General features: G+C 36.5%; 2 protein-coding genes across 5 annotated transcripts; both read right to left on the minus strand.

Moving 5' to 3' along the window:
- Positions 1-412: 412 nt before the first annotated feature.
- LOC133735549 (cytochrome P450 CYP749A22-like) lies at positions 413-4,928 on the minus strand. 2 transcript variants are annotated; one of them, XR_009859114.1, is made up of 4 exons: positions 4,301-4,928; positions 3,949-4,175; positions 1,821-3,029; positions 413-1,737 (listed from the first exon to the last, which is right to left on the minus strand). XR_009859114.1 is itself a non-coding variant. In XM_062162954.1 (3 exons), exons 1-3 carry the CDS (start codon positions 4,533-4,535, stop codon positions 3,614-3,616), a joined length of 624 nt encoding a protein of 207 aa, XP_062018938.1. In that variant the 5' UTR covers positions 4,536-4,923; the 3' UTR covers positions 3,047-3,613. The 2 variants fall into 2 exon arrangements, 1 of the variants encoding a protein (XP_062018938.1); XM_062162954.1 differs by lacking the exons at positions 413-1,737; positions 1,821-3,029 and adding an exon at positions 3,047-3,775 and having other exon boundaries at positions 4,301-4,923.
- A 168-nt stretch (positions 4,929-5,096) lies between these two features.
- LOC133724675 (ultraviolet-B receptor UVR8) lies at positions 5,097-14,569 on the minus strand. Of its 3 annotated transcripts, none has more exons than XM_062151461.1 (14): positions 14,116-14,569; positions 13,950-14,028; positions 13,348-13,404; positions 13,098-13,199; positions 12,891-12,981; positions 9,767-9,809; positions 9,621-9,666; positions 9,476-9,522; positions 8,733-8,835; positions 7,616-7,670; positions 7,406-7,472; positions 7,105-7,141; positions 6,006-6,085; positions 5,097-5,576 (listed from the first exon to the last, which is right to left on the minus strand). In XM_062151461.1, the coding sequence occupies exons 1-14, from the start codon at positions 14,437-14,439 to the stop codon at positions 5,457-5,459; spliced, it is 1,251 nt and encodes a 416-aa protein (XP_062007445.1). In that variant the 5' UTR covers positions 14,440-14,569; the 3' UTR covers positions 5,097-5,456. The 3 variants fall into 3 exon arrangements, with proteins under 3 accessions (XP_062007445.1, XP_062007443.1, XP_062007444.1); XM_062151459.1 differs by having other exon boundaries at positions 13,348-13,419; XM_062151460.1 differs by having other exon boundaries at positions 13,348-13,407; positions 14,116-14,568.
- Positions 14,570-22,089: the final 7,520 nt, after the last annotated feature.

Raw genomic sequence — 22,089 nt, forward strand, 5'->3', positions numbered from 1 at the left:
TAGTGCTTTGGTGAAGCTACCAAGAAACCAACTAATCAAGCAATTTAACAAACTTTGGTGAAGCTAAGTTAAATTACACAACCTTAGTCCCATTTATATTTCATTAAAACACAAGTGGGCTATGAACCGCAAGCCTAACACCCCCTTAGAGTAATTAAACTCACAACACATCCATTAAGTTTAGAGTAAGAAATTCAAGCAACTTAACAATTCCCGTAAGAATCATTAAGACACCACCTAAAGGCTACACATGCTCACGGATTCAAGAAGTGGTCAAGTTCAAGTTTATGATTCATTAGTTTCCTAAACATGCTTTCTAGGTGACTAAGCTAGTAAACACATTTAGTAAGCATTAACGTTTAGAAGCCCATAGATTCAAAACATGCATAAACATCAAAACACATGGAAATTTACATTATTTGCACATAAGTTAGGCTAGAGCTAGCCCTAGCCCCAAATCCAACTACTCACAACACATGTTATTACAAATACAAGCCATGAACATCATATTAAAGAGAGAAGGAGGAGAAAAGAGAAGAACTACCCAACCTCCCACCTAGCTCTCAAAGATGTCAAATGATGAGAGAATTGCTTCAAGGTATGGGATTTTCGGTTTTACAACCCAAAACACCATACACATCCACAAAACTCAAGAACAAAGAAGAACAAAGGCTTGGATGTGTGAAAGCAAGTGTTGTGATTGATTTAGAGTGTGTAGTAACTTCGGTTTTGGTGAAACCCAAGTGTTTGCTACACACTTATTTCTCACACAAACTCAGAACTATGTACAAGCTATGAAAAACTAACCTAAAACTAGAGAAATGAGAGATTTTGATGCTCCAAAATGAGGGAGCCAAGGGGATGCACAGTTTTGGGAGAGAGGAAGGGCTATTTAAAGGCCAATGCAATCCAAATCAAGGGTGGAGATCAAAAGGAATGAAGGGCTAGATGTGATTGACAAATTTGTAAGCACAAAATGTGGATCTAGTTTTTGACTCCACATAGAAATGACCTACAAAGCCCATAGATATTTTGGTGGAGAAGAAAAAGTAGGGGTAGAAGGGTCATTGTGTAGGGAACAAGGTAATAAATGGGAGACAAAGGTGTAAGGTGTAAGAATAGGACCACTTGTCATCTTTCAAATTTTGAATTTCAAAATAACCTAGACCTAAAGTCTTTCAACCTAAAGTCTTTAACCCTAGTCAGCTCTTCCTTGTCCTCCACACATGTTCTCAGCCGGCCAACTCGGCCGGAAATGTTCGGAATCCTGCGTTGACCACCGTTGACCTATTTTTTGTCCGTTTTCACACTTTCTTCTCCTTTCTTCCTTCTATTGAATCTCCACCGAGAGTTAGGAATTGGCCTTTGACTTCTTCATACTAAATGTTCCTCCATGAGTTTAGATTATCCTGGTAAAATTTCAGAACTTATTTCACCGTGGTTTGGCCAGAAATGCTGCCGGAATCCGTACAGGTCCGGTTTTGCAGTTTTCGTCTTTTAGTCATAAAATTGGACCGATATTTTGATGGCCTTCTACTCCGAACTAGCTCTTGCACTCTTCATACTAAATTATCCTTAGGATGTCTAGAATAGATCTGGAAATTTTCAACGCATTTGGAGTTCATTTGGTCAGTCTGCCGCTCCTCCTTCCTTGCCTAGCTCGGTTTCTCCTAGCCGGAGTAGGAAAATGTGCTAAAGTTGAGTTTTTAGTGCATTTCCAAGCTTCTCCATCATTTCCTAGCATGATAAAGAAAACATAATAAATATATATAAATAAACACAAAGGTTAAGCAAAAGTACAAGATTAGGGGAATAATTACTAGATAATTATGGACCTAACAGGAACCGCCACAAAATTTCTGCCCTACACATTGAATGTAACTAGACCACTCATTCGACAAGTAAGACATCTGAACTTCAGTCCTAAATGCCTCAGTGAGGTAATCATCTTCATTCATAATACTGGAGCAGCTATCTCCAAATGAAACATAAGCTTTTTTGCTGCAACTTCCACTATTCTTCAACACCGTAATATCAACACAATTCAACTTGTAAATCTTGGCACTGCTAAACAACATCTAGAAATCATTATCATTGTGAAGAAAAAAAAACAGCACATCCGGGAAGCGAGTACTGAAGCTCAACACCATCAGCTGTAAAAAACTTGAACCGTTGACAAATGTATTCAAACAAATTAGCATAGCTCATTTATTGATTAATACAAAACATGAAACCTTGTCCAGAATAAGTGCAGTTAACAGTCAAGGAACCATCCATATTCCTACATAAAAAAACCAAAAAACAAAACAAAATCAAACCATTATTGCTCCCTAATAAACCTTTATTCCCCCCCATAGAGAGGTCTCAAAGACCAAAATCACTTCACAAAACATAAACAAGTTACTATGAACAACTATTACTGAACTTCAGTAACAATTAAGCGTAACAAAAAAGAAGAAAATGAGTTCTTTGACAACTACTATTGCCCCCCAATAAGTAGAGGATTCGCAAAGACCAAAATCACTTCACAAACTACCAAATCACTTCACTCGAACATAGAAAATAGATCAGTGAACAACAATTCATCAAAATGTAGAATAAAAATCACACAAAATGAATCGAACTGTTTCAAAACATAATCATACAGACTTAGCACAACGAACCAGATCAAACTTAGCACAACAAACTTATAATCAAGAAAAATAGCAAATCGAACCAAATCAAAGCTCAAAATTTCACAAAACATAGGTCAAACTTAAGTAGCACAATGATTCGAAAATAACAAACTGTACAGGAAAACAAACTCAGATTCAAAATCAAACTTAAATTCAATCGAGATGAAAAGCAAACTTGGATAAAAAAAAAACAAACGGAATTGAAATCGAAGAAAGAATTCAAACCGAGCTGCAGCAAGGTTCAAATCTAGAGCAAGATTGCTTCTCTCTCCATTGCAAGCTTGTCTCTCTTCGTTCTCTCTCTATCGCCCCAGAACCAGACCTTCTCTCTCTTCGTTCCCTCAAAATTTGAAACTGCTCATGTATTTGGCAGGGCCGTTAAGAAAAGGGTAAAAATAATTAAAGGTCAACAAAAATATATAAAAATGGAAATGTTGTGTAATAGGAAACAGGTCTTTAGAGTGTTTTTTTTTTTAAAGAAACTTAATGGGTAAGTGGGATAAATGACCCTAGAATTAGGGTAAATGGACAAACAGACTACATTTGTTTACACAATTTTGAATGGCCAAATGATTATGGATTTAATTGATTTTTTTGTAGACACAATTCTTGCAAAGGAATCTAAAGGATCAACTGTTGAAATCATTGAATTAGTTCATATACTATTATACTAGTGTAAAATAGTAAAAGTCCTCTCTAGAACGGGCCTCTTTGTGTGTGTGTGTCTAAATGATGATTGACCAAAGTTTCTCCAGTCAGCAACCAGAACAACACTACCGAGACGGTGAGACGTAGTATGCAAACATAGGCCGAGAGGCATACATACACATGATTATTCCCAATTAGAAATTTAGTTAATATTAAGGAGGGCATATACTTGATGCTGGTGGGAAGCCTAGTACTAGAAGAATTTTTGGAAAATAATGAGGAGAACTTGATCAACAATTCAAAAATGTTCTTCCCTTCGAGGTAGCTGCTCGGGAAATCACATCCGAACCCAACAATCTAAATTCTTCGTACACCTCAATCTCTTGGCCTTCATGCTTTTTCCACCCTTGTAGCATTGTTTCAGTCGCAGCTATCATTTTTGGAATCTTACTCTAGTAACAGTAAAACAGTATATTCCATCATCATATATGTGCAATCAACAAATTCACTCTTCAATTTCCCAATCTATCAAGGCTATCGGGACGTACTACATGTTCATATATTGACACAAAACTATTAATTACTACTGAACGTACAGTAAGTACTATATGTGAGAATTACTTACTTTTAAGCTCTCTCCATGGAAGGCATAGTTGGACAGCTTTCTCAGTTTTGCCCATTTTTCAGAATCCTCTGTTATTCCAACGCTACCTCCAACTAGCTTCCTTACATAGGGGAAGGGTTCTCTTTTCACATAGGCTCTCTCTTTGTTATTCAGTAACTGTTTGCACAAGTCAGGTTCCATAATCACCAACTGAGCTTGAGGACCATGCCGTTGCAGAAAAACAGTTCCTGCGATCATTTTGCATGTATGAAAATATTAATTGATGACCAAAATATATGATAGAATTAATTGATGGCCAAAATATATGATTTCTACCATTAAGATTTTAACTACAGTAGAAATTAAAAATTACCATATATCTTGCTCCATGAGTGAAAATGAGGTTGAACAGCAGACAATATGTCATGTGACAAATTAATTGGCCTGCTCATGGCTTCCTTTCCCATATTGGAGATTTCTTTGGCGTTTCCATGGATGAATCTGTAAGAAGGGCCTTTGATTCCCTGAGAAGCCATCAAACTCTGTATGCGCATTGGAGTCCACCATAGCTTGTGAAAAATGTCCATAACCAGAGATAAGAGCATCATGCTCGAAAGAATGAACACAAGAACTCATCATTTGTCTTAATTTTGTGCCGGATCTCCGTCTTGATCTCTATCTGAGCCCAAGTCCGGCGCCGAGTTTATACGCAGTGACGGTCAAGAAAAGATTTTTGTTTGAATACATTTAGAAAAGTGTCAGATGAATTTGGACGCATGTGGAAGTTTCAATGATACCTGTCACCCAAGTATTTCCTGTGTCTTCTTTTGTGGTTGATTCCTTTAACTAGGCTGACCCCATGCGTTAGCGAACTAGTTTCTGACTACATTTTTATATCGAACCAAGTCTATTTTGTTTATTGATCCACTACTGTACCGTAAAACTTCTCTAATTCTAGTCCGTTTATAGTGAAGCAAACAGTTGTCATTTTTATTGTCAATGTAATGCCCTTATTGGCTCCTTAAGAGCTTCAACGTGACAAATCCCAGATGCTTGCAATTTCAGTCCCGGGCACAAAGCCAGAGAGCTTCAACGTGATAATCCCAGATGCTTGCTCTTTATGACATTGTCAATGGAAACACTACAGATTCTCAAGGCACTTATCAGCATACATATAACACAAAAACATTTATTGATTGGAAAGTTGTAATACAATAGGAATAAGTGTGATTTCTTATGTGTACCCTCTAGGATATATTTGGTGAATAACTGATTACATTTCCATCACTGTAACAATGGAATCATATTATTTTTATGGTTGGACCTTTTATAGCATATACATAATGTACATGATGGATCTAGATATTACAGAAAGGAAATATCCATATTCTTTGGTATAACCAAGTGTAGTACCGTGACTGACAGCATATTCCATGATTGTACATTTGAATGAATGAATGAATAAGTACCGTGAGAGATATCCAAACCATTAGTACATGTCCTTCTGCTGATACTGCAACAGCTTAAGCTTAGGTGTATTCTAGTATGGCACCAGTGTGATTGAACCCACATGATATCTGTAAAGCTTTCAAATTCTCCCCAAACTTGACCCTCGTAGGTTTTATGTAGTCAACATCAGTTCCCTGACCCTATAAATGAGAAAAATCCATAACAGCTTTAATTCAAACTCAATGACCTGAAAGAAATATCTGATAAGCTTACAAGTCAAAACTAGCCTAAGAAACATCTGATTCCAGAAGGAATCAAATGCGCAAAGCATACAAAATCTGAACATGCATTAAATGAACTCAAAAGAGGTCCAAAACTATTTTCAAAAGAGAATAGGTCCTCATAAAGCTGTTCTCATAGAGGTCAATTTTTCAACAAAAGAATAGACTGTTTTTACTTGTCCTTGTTCTATGTTCATCAAGACATCCTAGGTTCTCACTATTTGTCAATACACCACAAAATGTACATTCATAGCATTTCAGACTATTGTTTCAGGCTTTCAGCCAAAGTTTAGTATGTACATAATAACTATGATGATAAGGCAGTTTATAGAAGAGCTGAAAACAAACCAGTTGTCCTCCAGAAGAATGCCCTTCTTCAGAAAATGTTCCATGTGAACCTCCCCAACCCCATGTGAAGATATTGCCTTCTGTTATCAAACACAAGTTAACATAATTTAACTCCAGCTGGTGGGAAAGAGAACTACTACTGCATCAAATCGTGACAACAGTGCGTCACAATATAAACATCAAGCAAATTTAATGAAATTCAGGAGTACTAAGAAGCGGACGCCAATAGATTGTGAATTGATTTATGTATTTGGAAAAACCAAGAATAAAAATGGAGCCAACTTCAGTAGATTGGTGTATGATTGCCTTCTATGAATCAAAGGTTTTGATACGATTGTCATGGAAAATAAAGGTTTTGGAAAACAATGGACAGGCTGTGACCAAACACAAAAGTAGACGAGCTGAATTTGGGGCTGCTGAAGCCCTTTAAACTTTTCTATCATGGCAATAAGTGGACAAGGGGAAAACTGTGGTCTTCAAGGGGTCTAAGACAAGGTGACCTTTCTCTTGCCTTCTCCATTAGTCCCACACAATGCAGGGTAGACACTAGCGATAGAACTCAAAGACTATTACCACCTATGTGATTGTCATCCCAAAGGAGTTCATCTGTCAAGTATGAGTGGTCTCATTTACTTATTCATTGTCCAGACTTTTTCAGTTTGTCGACCTTTTTTTTTTTTTTTTTTTCCGAAAGGGTTGACTATATTTTCTTAGAAAAGTAGAAGTTTTTCGGGGAAAGGCGAGAGATAAAGTTCTGGACTTCTAATGACCTATTTGTGCTAATTGTTAACTTTTGGGGTTTTTGGTTGAAGGGGAAAGTAAACAATTCATTTTTAGAATTAAAGGAGAGCAAGAAATTGGAGACGTGGCCAAGGTTTATTCGACTGTTCGGTTACATTCTCTTTCTATTAAAATTAATAGGCGTGCGCTGAACCTTGATCACCTGTATAGTTGATACATGTACTTTGGAGGAATCTCTGTCCACCATGTATGTACTTGTTGATTATCAACAGAATTTGTTTCTTAAGAAAATGTCAAATATTAAAGTCAATGCTTCTACATCATGCAATTTGATATCAGATATAGAAATGGTGCTTACCAGAAATTGCTGCTGTATGCTTCCAACCACAAGATACCTGTATATCCACATTTGTTGAGGCTATCAGATATAAATGATATAGTATGTAAGCATATGTATATGAACATTTGGATATTTGTAATTGTGATAAACTTCTCTTCATTCATATAAATCATGTCTCAAGCTCCAAACTCAAAAAAATTAAAATTAAAATAAAAAAATCAGAAAATAAAACAGGCTCTATGTTGTTCCTATATGAGGAAAAGAAATTTTTTGCAAGAAGCCCGAAAGACCAACAGTCTGAATCAAGTTTAGTATGAACCTTGATAACTGCAGATTTCAAGAATGGACCTTGAACTCTTTCCGGCAGATGAAGTACATCAGTAGTACTGTAGAACAAATTAAAGGAATAAACAAATAAATCACACAATGATGGTATCAACATTATGCATTCAAAACCATAACCGGCAAACTAAGTCTAAAATTGACCTTTAAAGCAGTAACTAAATAAACAGTTGTCAAGTGGACATACCCAATACCAAGGCAACCATTTTCATTTGAACCCCAACTGTAGAGTTCTCCACCACCTATCCAGAACAAAAAAAAATGGTGAAACAGGATATAACAAGGTTAAAGTGCAAATTGATTATTGGAGTCAATAAAGGAAGCAATGATATGGATAGAACAAATATAAATGCACAGCAAGGCACACTCTTTATGATCCATCACAGGAAGCACATGACAAAATCACTCTGTATTTTTACCAACTGTACATTTTTATAAATTAGGGTCAACTTCCATTAGATAGGCAGATACACAGTTCATACAAAACCAATCTGAACATTATTCTAGGAAAATTTTCAAAAGGATAATAAGAACTGGCTTAGCTAATGATTAGCAGTGGAAAAAATTATTAATTGGACGATAAACCGGCTACGATATAAATGTCAAAAGGAAAGCTACAAGATGTCGGTCGAGTCTTGACTTTGTTCAGTCGCCCTGATCCTAGAAGCTTTAGCTAGTAGGAAAATCGTCCTCACAATACTAAACAGATAAAAGTTCACAATCACAATCAGAACTGTGCATATACAATCAAATAAACTACATCAACAGAATTACCAGAGTTCAAAAATAAGACTAGAAAGACAGCCAAACCTCTAATACCATATTAAGTTAGTGTTGTTCCCAAGTGCTTAAGTTAAGAGGAGAGTCATGAGAAAACCCAATAATACTCGTCAAGTTGAATACACATAGCACTGTCAATCTTGTAAATCCTCTTCTTAATTGAAGCCAAATAAACTATACTAAAAAGAAGAAATAAAAACAAAACTCTAGCATGGCTACACTTCATGACATTTAACTTAAATTTTAAGAGTTTCAATAATGGAGCACACCCTCGTACAGTAACCCTTCATCTTAACGCAATGAATGATCAGTTTCTAAGGATTCCTTATATCATGCACTCTGATGGGACTTCCATCACTCCTTTGAGAAACAAGAAAATGAATTGATTGACAGAGAAAATACTTGAATTCCAACTAATTACAAATCAATCTGATTGCTTATATTATTATGTCTCGCAGCACTTTTAGTTCATGTTATCATGATGCTGATTGACTTCATTCAAAGATGATAGAATGATAAATTACTTGTTATGATGCATGTGTGATAGCCACCGCATGAAACTTCTTCTGAGCAGGGCAGTCTGCTGATCATGGACGGTGCAGTTCCATTCTTCCCCTTTAAACTCCCCTATTTTTTCATTCAGAAAAATTATCACTAAATTTGGTATAGAAATAATAAAGAACTATTAAGGAGGCCAACATCCAAATCTCTAATAAGAAGCAGAGCCACTGACTGGGGAAACTACCCCCTAATAAGCTTTTAAAAGATATAAGAGCTTAATGGGCATCATGGGAAATTAAATGAGTTTATTTCTATTAGATACCATTGTAAATAAAAGGTTGATATGAAATTAAACAGAATTTGATTACTTACATAACAGTAGCATTGGGGTTTCTTTCATCATTAGGAAGAGTATTGTGAGTCACTTATTGCAGTAATCTTTTCTAGTAATTATGGTGTTTGGTGACCAATATTGAAATGCCAAGTAACATCTTTTCTACATATAAAAAGAAATTCTAAACTGGAAAGAATATTCCATCATCAAAAGTACCTTATTTTTTGACAAATAAGGCTCCCCTTCCCCCTTTCTTTTCCAATCTAGCACTCCCCTTTACACTCATATTATACCATCTCTTCTATCTTATTGATTTCGGGTATTCTAGTCTCTACAATTAGAGCTTTTTTTCCTTTTCCTTTTATTGTTTACTACTCTTCAATTTTACGCTCACAGTTCACCCACTAAAACAAGCTACTCTCTGCAACTTACCATTCTATCTACTGCTCTTTCACCAAATACGAATACAGATCCATTTTCTGCAAAATATGGAAAAGAAAATGATATGAAAAAGATCTTTTAGGTTCAGCAGCGAAGCATCCAGAGAATATGATCATAACAAAGGCCAGAAGAGTACCGTCAACGCATGCTGAATGCAGCAATCCAGCAGCAACTTTTTTGACCTGTGCAGCATTGAGGTGAAAAAAATTATATTAGTGAAATATACTAAAAAGGTATCCGGAATATGAATCAGAAACTTAGAAGTTCATCTAGTGTTCATACTTTGGTCCCCTCAAGTTTCTTGATAAGCCTTGGTGTATATTCACTGAAAAAAGGAAAAAAAAATTAATATAAAGTGCAAGATAATTGTTACTTCAGGAAAGGGAGATGACCATGCTGGAGCTATTACCATGATAAGATAAGCATGCATTCAAATTTATGCTTTCCTTATTCTTTTCTTTAAAAAGAAAAAATGATTGGTCACAATGATTAATACGATAAAAGTGAACAAGAGATCCACAACAGAGAAACACAAAACACCAAAAAACCAGAAGGCTACAACAAAAGCAATTTGCTAGCTCCAGAGAAAACACTCTAATGACCATATACTTAGACTACAGCCACCCTCCAGTCAAGGAGAATATGAGAAAGGCTGTAGTTTCTAAAATCTATCAAAACAGAAGCCCATACAGCAGATAAAAACTTTACTTTATACCAAAGCTCCTCCAACAGTACACCTCTATTATCTTCAAAAATCCTTCTGTTTCTTTCATCCCAAGTGACCATGTGACAGCTAACAGCCTAACACTCTGCAACACCAGAGAACTTTAGCCTTCTTTCTTTGCCAAACCGAGATGGCGTGCCCGTAATAGAGCAAGACTCCCTGCTGGGATCTCCCCAATCAAACTTGCCTCCATATAACTTCTCCCACAAATGGCAAAAAAAAAAAAAAAAAGGCTTGATCTACACTCTCCCTGCATTTTGCACATGACATACCCAAAACAGAAACTTGGCTTTCTTCATTGAAGCATATCACAGGTGTTAACCACCAACCCAGCCTAAGATCCTAGTTGAGAAAATGCATATTATTCATTTATACATAATTGTGGCAATACTTTCTCTCCCTAATATAACTTCCCCCCAACATTCCACATGCATTGCATGTGTCTGATCTTCTCGTATTAATAAAATAATACTGCTTAATAGAATTATGCCTACTTGTAATCATATAATACTTCTGATATCTTTATTCTCAGTCATTTAGTGTGATGTCCAAATCCCAATTACAATAAGGATTGTTTATATACTAATATTATACAAAAAATATATTAAAAAAATAAATAAAAGACTACAGTGCTTCTATTTGCACAAATGAAGCTACTTAACACATCTTACCACATTTATTTCTATTCTTTAGTCTTTCCAATTTTAAATTTTATTTTAAAAATGGTATTCATCCTCCCTTCCCCATAGCTTTTTAGCCCGAGCTATAACTGGCATGGCTAGATACCATGGTGTCTGAGGCATCTCATTGGCCAAAGCAAGATGAAGAGGGCATTCAAGGAAGATGTAGGCACGTTTCAATCTCTACAAGCTAATGATAATAAATTAGGGCAAACAGGCATTACAGATTCTAAAGGGTATACTGAGCAAATTTTCATAGCAAATGAAAACTGATGTTATTGCACCAGATTTGTCCATCATTGTTCTTTCTGGTCATTAGTTAATAACATAGATCACAAAACAAAACGGTGAGTTTTCATGTTGGTTTTGGTAGTTACAGAACTGAGATCTACTTGCAATTATCATTACCCGTATGGTATATAGTCTATACATATGTATGGATGAGATCTAATGAGGATCTAAGTTAAGGACTTAACTTGAGAATCGCGTATGGGGCCACTCCTTATGTGGTCCCATGATATGAACCATCCAATTTTTAAGATCTGATTCAAGGATCATCCCTGCAAATCAATAAACAAAGTCATCCAACTATGATCAAATAGAGGACAAAACATAATGTTCTTCTGCTAAAAAAAGGAACAATCAAATGCCTAAGCAATATTTAATTTGGACTTTTTCTTTTATTATTTTATACAACTGTGATCCTTGAAGACGGATCTAAAATTTGGATGTTTCGATCATGGGCCAATTCACAAGTAGGCCTCAACTATGTGGTCCCCAAGATAAGTCCTCAACTTAGATCCTTATTAGAACTCCTCCGTCCCTGCCTATATCTGTGCATGTGTGTTTGTATATGTTTAAATACATATACATATACTGATCACTCCCCAACCAACAGAATGGTTGTTCAAACGGCTCAATTTGTTATAGAGAAGATATGTTCCAGAACAGTCTTGCTTTCATGACTTCTACCTAGTCTTTTATTTCTGAAAGCTAGGAAACTGAAGTTCCATGCAAAGATATCCACAGAACAAAAACACACAAACATTTAAATGTTCACACTAAGGAAGTTTGACTATAATGCCTCACTCAAATTACCCTTTCCTTTAGACCTATGTGGCTCCAAGACTCCAAGGTCCAAGCATTCTCTATCGATGCAAATTCGAGTAGGTGGCATTCTAATAATATCTAAGTCGAGAACTTAGCATGAGGACTTGTACCTCAGCACTTGGATTAGATATGAACAATTAAGCTCACAAATGGGTAGGAGTGGACGAGCTGCATCTTTTTTTTTTTTCTTTTTTTTTGGAGTAGAAACGAGGCATGAGATGCACCTTATCCATCTATATGTGATCTAACAGTTCAGATGCAAGTCCTCAATCCTTAGCTCAGGTCTTCTTTAAAAGCCTTCATAAATAACAATATGAACACAGTGAACAGTTTTCAAAATGACTGAACCCCACTGTATTACAAATTATACGCAGCAATATCAGTGTTGTCCTATGTCACAGGGATCTAACTTCAGCATATCTATGTATAAGCATTATTAGTATCAAAGGTACAAACAATAAAGATGTAACAGTTTACAAGATAAAAGTAGCACATTCTCATCCTCAGGCAGAGCACCATTGAGTAGGTACCACATACTCAGTCAAGCTAAGGCAAGCAATTAAATCGTTGTGAAAAGGCAAGCATTCAATATTTGTGCCAAATTGACGTTGATTAGGAAATTCTTTGAGTTGTGGACCCTGGAACAACTCTCGAATGAATAGAATTAGAAAATCTTATGAGTAAATCAGTCCAAAAATTGATAATTGAGATCTCAGAGTGCTTTCCAGTGAATTTATACCAAAGTTCTATAAAGCTAATCTTTCCTGACAGCATCATTCAGTGTCAGATTGCAGGCAGTGGGAACTTCTTCACAAACATAGTAAAAGGAAGATAGATAGATGGTGTATATTCATACAGTGAAATATTGGAATAAGAGGAAAAGAAAACCCACCTGGTACTTTTGAAAATTCCTAAAATGCCTGATTCAGGACCATGACCAAGTCTTCCAGAACCTCCTCCCCAACTTAAGGACTCACCTCCATCTGGTGAGAATGTATAAATTAAGGCTCAGAACTATTGTAAATGACTAAAAAATCAAGCAAGTGTAGGCCACAAGTAAGAAAGAAAAAAAATTGACATTTTAAAATTTCTCATATACCAGTAACAGCCACTGAGTGCTCTGATCCCAAAGCTACCATCCTAATGGTGATTCCAGCCAAGCATTCAACTTTTGTTGGTACATGAACTGTTTTTGCTCCTCCTGTGTATGAGAAGAACATAAAATTAACAGGAACCAAATTCCAATCTGCCATTCAATGGCTAATAAACTACTATTGAGAAAGAAGTGTTTAAATAGAATACAGAGTTGACAAATTAGAAACAAAATCAGTACAGAGCAGCACTCTTACTCTTTCCAAGGCCAAGCTGCCCATATGAGTTCTTCCCCCACATGTATAACTCTCCATCTTCTGCAAGTAAAACTGATGAGTCAATGCAGCTGATAGAAATGCATTTGCACTAGATGGAAGAAGGAGAAGAAAAAAAAAAAAAACTAAATAACAAGAAAACATTTCTCCAAAGTGCTATAAACCCAGCTAAAGTCACACATCAAAGGAAAACCCCTCTATAAGAACTATTTGCCTACACCGAAATTCTTAAGTTCAGTCTCAAAGCCAGTTCAATATTTCAGAAATGCATGCCTATGTGTACCATGACTTTCACTATACACAGGCATAACTTCTATTAGAACAAAAAATTTATATTAGTTATTAACAAAGCACAAACATGAATTCGACATGTGATAATACAGAGGAAAATGAGAGAACAGAACCAAAAATAATCTCGCAACAAAAATTCCTAGCCAACACAGTACATACCGAAGTTAAAAAGCAACTGATTTCCACGCTATCGAAAAACTAAATCTCCCAAAAACCTCAGATAATATTTACGGCCCAAATTTTGGATTTCAGACCTCACCCATTTTGCATTTCACATTTGGAATGAGTAATACCTGTAACAGCACAAGAATGATAATATCCAGCGGAAATTTGCACAACTGGCTTGTTGATTCCCGATACCTCCACCGGCTCCTAGAAATGAGTAACAAACAAAATCAACATAATTCGAAGAGGATTGACTAGTAAGCAAAAGGATGATGAAGAATTGATGATACATACAGTAGCATAATGCACATCAGTGGAGGCCCCAAGCTGTCCGAAATCATTTAGGCCGGTGGCGAAAACCCGGCCAGCTTGGGTCAAGAACAGAGTGTGAGCTCCGCCGCAAGCAACGGCTTCAAGGCTTTGGTCCTGAAATGCAGAGCAGAGCAGAAGGGTAGGGCTCCACTGAGAGTCCAAGCTCCCTAATCCGAGCCTCCCGTAGTCTCCATTGCCCCAAACCGCCGCGACCCTCTTCGCTGGCCCACTCCCAGTACTGCTCAGCCACCGTGTCCCTAATCGGAACAACCCTAATTTCGAATTCAAGTTCGCCATCATCGTCATCCGAAAATTGGGGACGGGATGATGCCACGTCGTCTTTGTTCCTCGGGTTTTCTTTGTCCGGGGTTTATCAAACAACCGACCTTCATATGCTCTCTAGGAAATGCTCAGAATTCTCTGGAAGGAGAACCATCCACACTGTCATAACTCATACGTAACAAGTAAGTAGAGGTGTTTTTTTTTTTTTTTTTGCCTTTTTTGCTTTTTTAGTCAAAAAATAGGACTATCGATCGTTCGGTTTTAATTTGAAAAAATTCTACAGTACATTAATGTATCAATATATCAAGTAGACTAGATTTGATATAAAAGTAGACTGACTACATGAACAAGTAGACTAACTTGAATTGGTCTACTTCTGTATTGACTAGTTTACTTGATATATAGGTACATTAATGTACCGTAGACAATCTCTTCAATTTACATGTTATGTATTTTAATTAGTATAGGACTGTCTATGGTACATTAATATACCGATACGTCAAGTAAACTAATTCGATATAGAAGTAAACTAGCTCGGTACAAAGGTAGACTAATCTACTTATGCATGGAGTTAGTCTGTCTCTGTATCCAATTTAGTCTATTTAATGTATTGGTACATTAATGTACCGTAGAGTTTTCCAATTGGTATATGTAATAAAAATTCATTGGTATGGAGCTCCTATGTGTTGATCAATCAATTTAAATATGCCACTTTATCTACTTCTCGGATACAACTATCTATTGTTAGAATAAAGTGGACTTAATATTATCTAATTGAATTAAGGAAATGAAGCAATTGATTTAACTAAATAAATAACAAGAAATATGTAATTCTAATTCTAATTCCAGTCATCTATTGAGATGTATATGTCTCGCCCCTGATTTTTAACACAATATAAAAATCGATATATAATCTCATAATTATACATGCGTGAACGTTCAGTCATCAATATCAAATACCTGAAAACTTTTTCCCTTTAAACTACACACATATTGATTCCCTGAACCTACTATGTCAATATTGACCCGCTCCACAGAGTCATATGTTACATAACTACAGAGTCATATGTTACATAAGCTTACGAATTAAATTGTCAACAACAAGATAAAACGTAAATGCTCCTCAGAGTTTACTACAACGGAAATCCTTATCAACGGTAAAGTCACAAAAATGGCTTCCTACCGTTAAGCTGCAAGTGTGTTATCTCAGCTTCAGCCCCGATTATCCTACCCTGCAAGATTAACCCCTACACCGTTTGAATGGTGCACCGGGTTGCCACACAACAAACTCAGTAAGCTTTTGCAAGCCCGTATGAGTAACTCAAAACAGTTAACACAACTCACACCTGAAATAAGGAAAACAACTCACGCTTTGATTCCTTAAAACACGAAATAAAGGAGAATAACTCACACTTTAATTTCCTGTCAAATCGAAATAAAAGAAAGCAACTTACACATTGGTTCCTTTTAAAACAAAACATAGAAAACAACTCACTCCTTGGTTTCTATCAATTGTACCAAAATCGTACCATAGAAAACAACCCACACTTGAATTCTATCAATATAACATAGAAAACAACTCACACTTGATTTCTATCAATTGTACCAAAATCGTACCATAGAAAACAACCCACACTTGAATTCTATCAAATCATTAATAAGGAAACAACTTGCACCTTGTCCCCCTAAAAACGGTTAATAAGGAAGCAACTCACACTTGTTCCCTAAAACACGTAATGTCATGTGTTATCAATAACCAGTTCCCGTTACCCCATGAATTACCTATATGGCAAACATACTATAGCTCTAACTGAAACGTAACCACTCGTCCGGCTAAAGACGTGATTACCTGATATATATTCTGCCCAAGGTCATAGACCTTCGTTCCTCGGACTTATCAGTTCTTTGGAGCAAAACATTAAAGGAGTCGCACTGGACCCAAAATGTTACACGAATCTCAACGCTTTTCAAAACAATCGAAATCAACATTTCCATAATCATTGTTTTCCGAAAAGCCACAACCCAAAACAATAAAAAGCATCACTCCATACATATTGTTTTCATACCCAAATCTCAACGCTTTTCAAAACAAATCGAATCAACATTTCCACAATCATTTGTTTTCCAAAAAGCCACAACCCAAAACAATAAAAAGCATCATTCATGCATATTGTCTTCATAAATCCACAAACCCACCAAACATATATATTTCACGTAAATATATATATATATATATATATATATATACACACACACGTAGTCACCCGCTCAGGAATGCCTACTAATACCAACTATAGTTTGCAGTTAATAAATAACTCTAAAAACAATAAGGGTATTTCATTCATTAATGAACCTTGTGAGATTACTCACCTCGAAACTCCCGCTGCGTCTTGAATATAGAACAAAGCAGCCAATCCACAAAATAATCGTCCAAAAATACTTCGTCAACTACCTAAGGAAAGTACAGCCTTGATTCAGTCAATGAAACAAGAGGAATAACGTTCGAAACCCTAAATCGAGCCAAAATCTCCAAAGTGGCGCCAATCGAGGTAAAACCACATCCAAGACCTCCTAAAGTCTCCGAAATACTTCCACGATCGATATGTCCAAACCACAAGTCGATCGGATGCTCGGATCCTCACGGATCGAATAAATCAACCGGTATGAAACCGTAAAAATCATAACAAATTCATACGAACTCCAAAATTTTCGTATTATTTATCAAAACGTTCATATTGACGAGTAGAAGATATATAATACCAGAAACAGTCCTTTACATGGTTGGAACACCTCTAGAACGCCGCCACAGGCGGTGGCGCACCGCCGCCGGTCAAAACTCAATATTTCACAAAACTTCTAACATCAAAGTGTTCATCCCAGCATGCTTAACCATTTTCATAACTAGCACGAAGTCAAAATCGAAGCATAAAAGGTCGAAAACTACCTCGCAAGCCGTGAATTACTGTTCAATCCGAGTTGAACCAAGTTTCACGTGAATCGATCCAAACAACCACCACAGATCGATCCAGGAGGCTGCTGCGAGCTCAACCAATAAGACTTGAAGCCTCGCCGACGTCGGAGATCGGAGAACCGATCGGGTCTGAATACACCAAACTTCGCCGCCTTCTAGCGCCGCCACCACCGAGAATCGCCGCTAGAGGATGCCAGAGGGACGACCGGAGCAAAGAGACGAACTGATCTGGAGAGTTTCGTAGCCGGAGACCGCCGGAAAAGTCGGTTCGGGTCGGCCGGGTTCGAGTCGGGTCAGGCGAAAAACTCAGATACTGAAGGCGTCGACCGAGAGAGAAAAGAGAGAGAGAAAGATATTTCCGGAAATGGAAATTGGAATTATGAAATAATTTCCGGAAATCCTCTATTTATACTAAAACGGAAACTTTTTCCGAAAGCCATAACTTTCTCATACGAACTCCGATTGACGCATACCACATGTCCACGAACTCGTATCGACGCGCTCTACAACTTTCGTGAAGGAATTTTTCAGAGAATCTCAACATATCAAAAGTCAACCTTGAACCCCCCCCCCCCTAAATCCCCACTTTTCGAATAAAAATTCATCCGAAACACTTCCACTCCATCCACGAGCCACAAAACCTTCCAATAACCATAAATTAGATTCCGGAAAGTTTTCGGAAAATAAATACGAATTTCCGGGGCATCACAGTATATCTCTTAATAGAAGTAGGACTCTCATTGTTAATAACCTAATTAACATAAAGGTTTTGTGATAAAGCTTGAGTCTCTTTTGATAAACGTGAAGTTGATTCATGACTCCTTATGGGATGAGTCCGAGATAAGGTTTTGGCCAATATAAAAGGAAGAGAAAGTCCCTTGTTCAACACTGCCCATTGCATGCATTCCCAGCTCCATTCTGAAGCATAAAATGTTGAAGTATAGAAGACCTTCTTCCATTGTGCAGCTGCTCGTTTCTGATCATTGAAGATGTCTGTCTCAATGAATGCTCTTAGACAAGCTGTGGCTGCTGGGATTGAAAGTGTGAATACAGGTGGGTATTCCCGATTCGACTAGGAAAGCTTATGGTGTGCTGCATATCTGGTTTAGTTCTTGTGTAGGTGTCATGTTATGTGATTTTGTGAGGTTCTTTGGCATCTATCACATGTCATACAAAATTCATATGCATCTTTAAATAAAGTAGGCCAATAAAAACCAGATTCCAACACCTTTCTAGCAGTTCTATCAGAGCCAAAATGACCACCACATTGTTTAGAATGATAAAACTCAAGTATAGCTTTTTGTTCATTATTGGGCACACATCTCCTTATCAATTTATCAGAACAATATTTCCACAAGTAAGGATCATCCCAAACATATTGCCTAGCTAAATACTTAAGATTATCACGTTGTGCATGTGTCATATCATTAGGGAACGTTCTAGTTACCAAGTAATTAACAATATCAGCATACCATGGCACACTTACCTGGATTCCAAAGAGTTGTTCATCCTGAAACGTCTCCACTAAGGTTATGGCGTCCTCATCATGCACAAGCCTACTCAAGTGGTCGACCACAATGTTTTTTGAGCCCTTCCTGTCCTTGATCTTAACGTCAAACTCTTGAAGCAAGAGTATCCAACGAATTAGCCTTGGTTTTGCCTCATTCTTTGACATCAGGTACTTCAAAGCTGCATGATCAGAATAAATAATAACTTTAGTACCCAATAAATAAGAACAAAATTTTTCTAAGGCAAAAACAACAACTAAAAGTTCTTTTTCAATAGTAGAGTAATTGAGTTGAGCATCATTGAGGGTCCTAGAAGCATAGTAGATGGCGTAGGGCTTCTTGTCCTTTCTTTGACCAAGCACGGCTCCTACAACATATATAGTCTGAGGCGTCACACATGATCTCAAAAGGAAGAGACCAATCTGGTGGAAGCATAATAGGGGCAGACGTTAGAAGCTCCTTCAAAGTGTTGAATGCCTTCGTGCAATCCTCATTGAACTCAAATGCCACATCCTTTTGAAGCAAACGACATAAGGGCCTAGAGATCTTGGAAAAGTCCTTGATAACGCGCTTGTAGAAACCTGCATGTCCAAGAAAAGAACGAACCTCCCTCACACTTGTAGGGAAGGGTAAGTATCTAACAAGATCTACTTTAGCTTTATCAACTTCAATTCCATGTTTAGAAATAATATGCCCTAAAACTATCCCTTATTTTACCATAAAGTGACATTTTCCCCAATTTAAAACAAGGTTAGTTTCTTCACAACATTCAAGTATCAATTCTAAATTATCTAAGCAATTTTCGAAGTCTTTACCAAAAACAGAAAAGTCATCCATAAAAACTTCAATAATTTTCTCAATAAAATCAGAAAAGATACTTACCATGCACCTTTGAAACATACCTGGGGCGTTACATAGTCCAAATGGCATTCTTCTATAGGCAAACGTTCCAAAAGGACAAGTGAAGGTCGTTTTCTCTTGATCCTCATGAGCAATGGCGATTTGGTTGTAACCAGAATATCCATCAAAAAAGCAATAGAACTCATGCATGGCTAGCTAACCTCTCAAGCATCTGATCAATGAATGGCAAAGGGAAGTGGTTCTTCCTAGTAGTGGCATTGAGCTTCCTATAGTCAATGCAAAATTGATGTCCAGTCACAGTTCTCTGAGGCACTAACTCATTCTCTGCATTCTTCACAACAGTTATTCCAGACTTCTTTGGCACAACTTGAACTGGTGAAACCCATTTGGAGTCTGAAATAGGGTAGATGACGCCACAATCAAGTAGTTTGATCACCTCATTCTTTACAACCTCCATATATCATAGGTGGATTGAGATGTCTTTGAGCCTCCCTAGTTGGCTTGGCTCCCACCTCAAGCAAAATCCTATGAACACAAGTGGTAGGGCTTATTCCCTTGATGTTCGCTAACATCCAATCAATAGCAATCTTGTGTTTCTTGAGCATGTCCACTAGTCCCTCTTGAATAGACGTCAAAGATGAAGATATGATCACAGGTAACATCTCCTTGTCTCCTAAGTAAGCATACTTCAAGTGATCTGGTAATGGTTTTAATTCTAAAGTAGGTGCCTGAATCACTAAAGGTATAGGTTTATTAGTAGAAATAGGAATTGACAAAGAAGGGATGAATTACTCATAAAGGGCATTGCCTCAAGAGAAGCAACGTTTTCTAGATGGACGGCCCCAAATGTTTCCATGAGCTCTTTCTTGGGCATGGTGGTGCCATCTTCCAAGAAACCAACGTCATTTGCTGTAATAACCCGAAAATTAGTGTCAACTATATAACACTATATTATTAATTATATTCAAAAAATCTTACTTTGTTTTAAGCATTTTTTTTTTCCTTTTAGAAACCAATGACATCACATACCGTATTTACAAGAGATGTAGTTTTTTCAATACTAGACTTCTAGTAAATTTACCAAAATACATTAGTTCGTATTTCTTGTGTACACTCGATATTTATCATTGAGCTCAATACTATTATCTATATTATTTTTGTGATGCATGCTATTTTAATACTAATTATTGCTAACGCATATTTTAACCTTAAGAAGGCACCAAAGTTCCTTATTATTTGTTTGAGTAACTGTGTATGTATATGTATATGTATATGTATATGTATATGTATATGTATATATGTACAATCCAAATGCCATACGTAGATATAGTTAGCTAGCTGGTTTTATTTTTCTTTTTATTTTTTTTTCCTTGTAATCGTTTAACCTAACTAGCCACTCACCTTATTGGATTAGCCACTCACCTTACTATATTAGTCACTCATTTTATTTTATTTTTCTTAATGCCTAATTCTAGCCTATATAAACATATGATCTGATCATATTTCCTACAAGTTTGAATATCAAATGCAGAATTGATCAAAAACTCCCTTAGTTGAAGAGAAAACCCAACTAAAAGTTCCTGACACAAATCCTTCATCCTTTTTCTCTTATGAAGTTTCCTTTTTGTGAAAGAAGTCCAAAGGTTGATCACAGGACCTTCTGAGTTCCTTAAGTAAGTACATGAATACATTTCTATGTTCTTTTGTCTTTAAGATTTATCAAAATGCTTAACCAATGATAAAATGGAAAAGGATCTGCTTTGCTGCAAACCAGTATTTTCGTCTACAAAAATGTTTGTTTGGTCAAAACTAATTATAGTATTAAATTCCTCATCAAAATTTCTTCAATTTAGGCTTTTGAATCACAAAAAAAGATTAAGAAATGAAGAAGTTATTGTAAAACCATAACTTCATGCTCACAACATATGCACATCAACTTGACAACAATCACAAAAGAACTAAAACTTACATTCAGCAATCACAGGCATGGATTCCGTCTTCTTGCAGCTGCAAACTCGATCACTAGAATATAGCCTTTTGTTGCTTACCAACCTTGCTTCTCAATAGACATAACTTATGCAATAAATCGTGGTGGCAACAGGGACCAATTCATCCATATATATAGGAGACTTAAACCTCAAGAAGCTTCCCATTAAAGCATTCCTTATCGGATTAGGTTTCCTAGTTATATTCTTAATGTATCACATTATTGTAGTATTTCTTTGCAGACTAAGAATAGGATTACTTACCTTAATGAATTGATACACTCTTTCATTAAGTTACAATATTGATTTACAGTTTGTGTCCATGTTGAACTAGTTTTGACATTAAGCT

The sequence above is a fragment of the Rosa rugosa genome, chromosome 1, assembly GCF_958449725.1.
Source record: "Rosa rugosa chromosome 1, drRosRugo1.1, whole genome shotgun sequence".
NCBI classification, from domain to species: Eukaryota; Viridiplantae; Streptophyta; class Magnoliopsida; order Rosales; family Rosaceae; genus Rosa; species Rosa rugosa.

Excerpts from the sequence above, each read along its gene's own strand:
- LOC133735549 (XM_062162954.1), bottom strand. The coding sequence starts at position 4,535 with ATGATGCTCTTATCTCTGGTTATGGACATTTTTCACAAGCTATGGTGG. Across the intron at positions 4,176-4,300 it reads CTCATGGAGCAAGATATATG|GAACTGTTTTTCTGCAACGG; the intron begins GTAATTTTTAAT and ends AAATGATCGCAG. Across the intron at positions 3,776-3,948 it reads TCCATGGAGAGAGCTTAAAA|AGTAAGATTCCAAAAATGAT; the intron begins GTAAGTAATTCT and ends TACTGTTACTAG.
- LOC133724675 (XM_062151459.1), bottom strand. The coding sequence starts at position 14,439 with ATGACGATGATGGCGAACTTGAATTCGAAATTAGGGTTGTTCCGATTA. Across the intron at positions 9,810-12,890 it reads GGAATTTTCAAAAGTACCAG|TGAATATACACCAAGGCTTA; the intron begins GTGGGTTTTCTT and ends TCCTTTTTTCAG. Across the intron at positions 7,671-8,732 it reads TCACACATGCATCATAACAA|GTGGTGGAGAACTCTACAGT; the intron begins GTAATTTATCAT and ends TGTTCTGGATAG.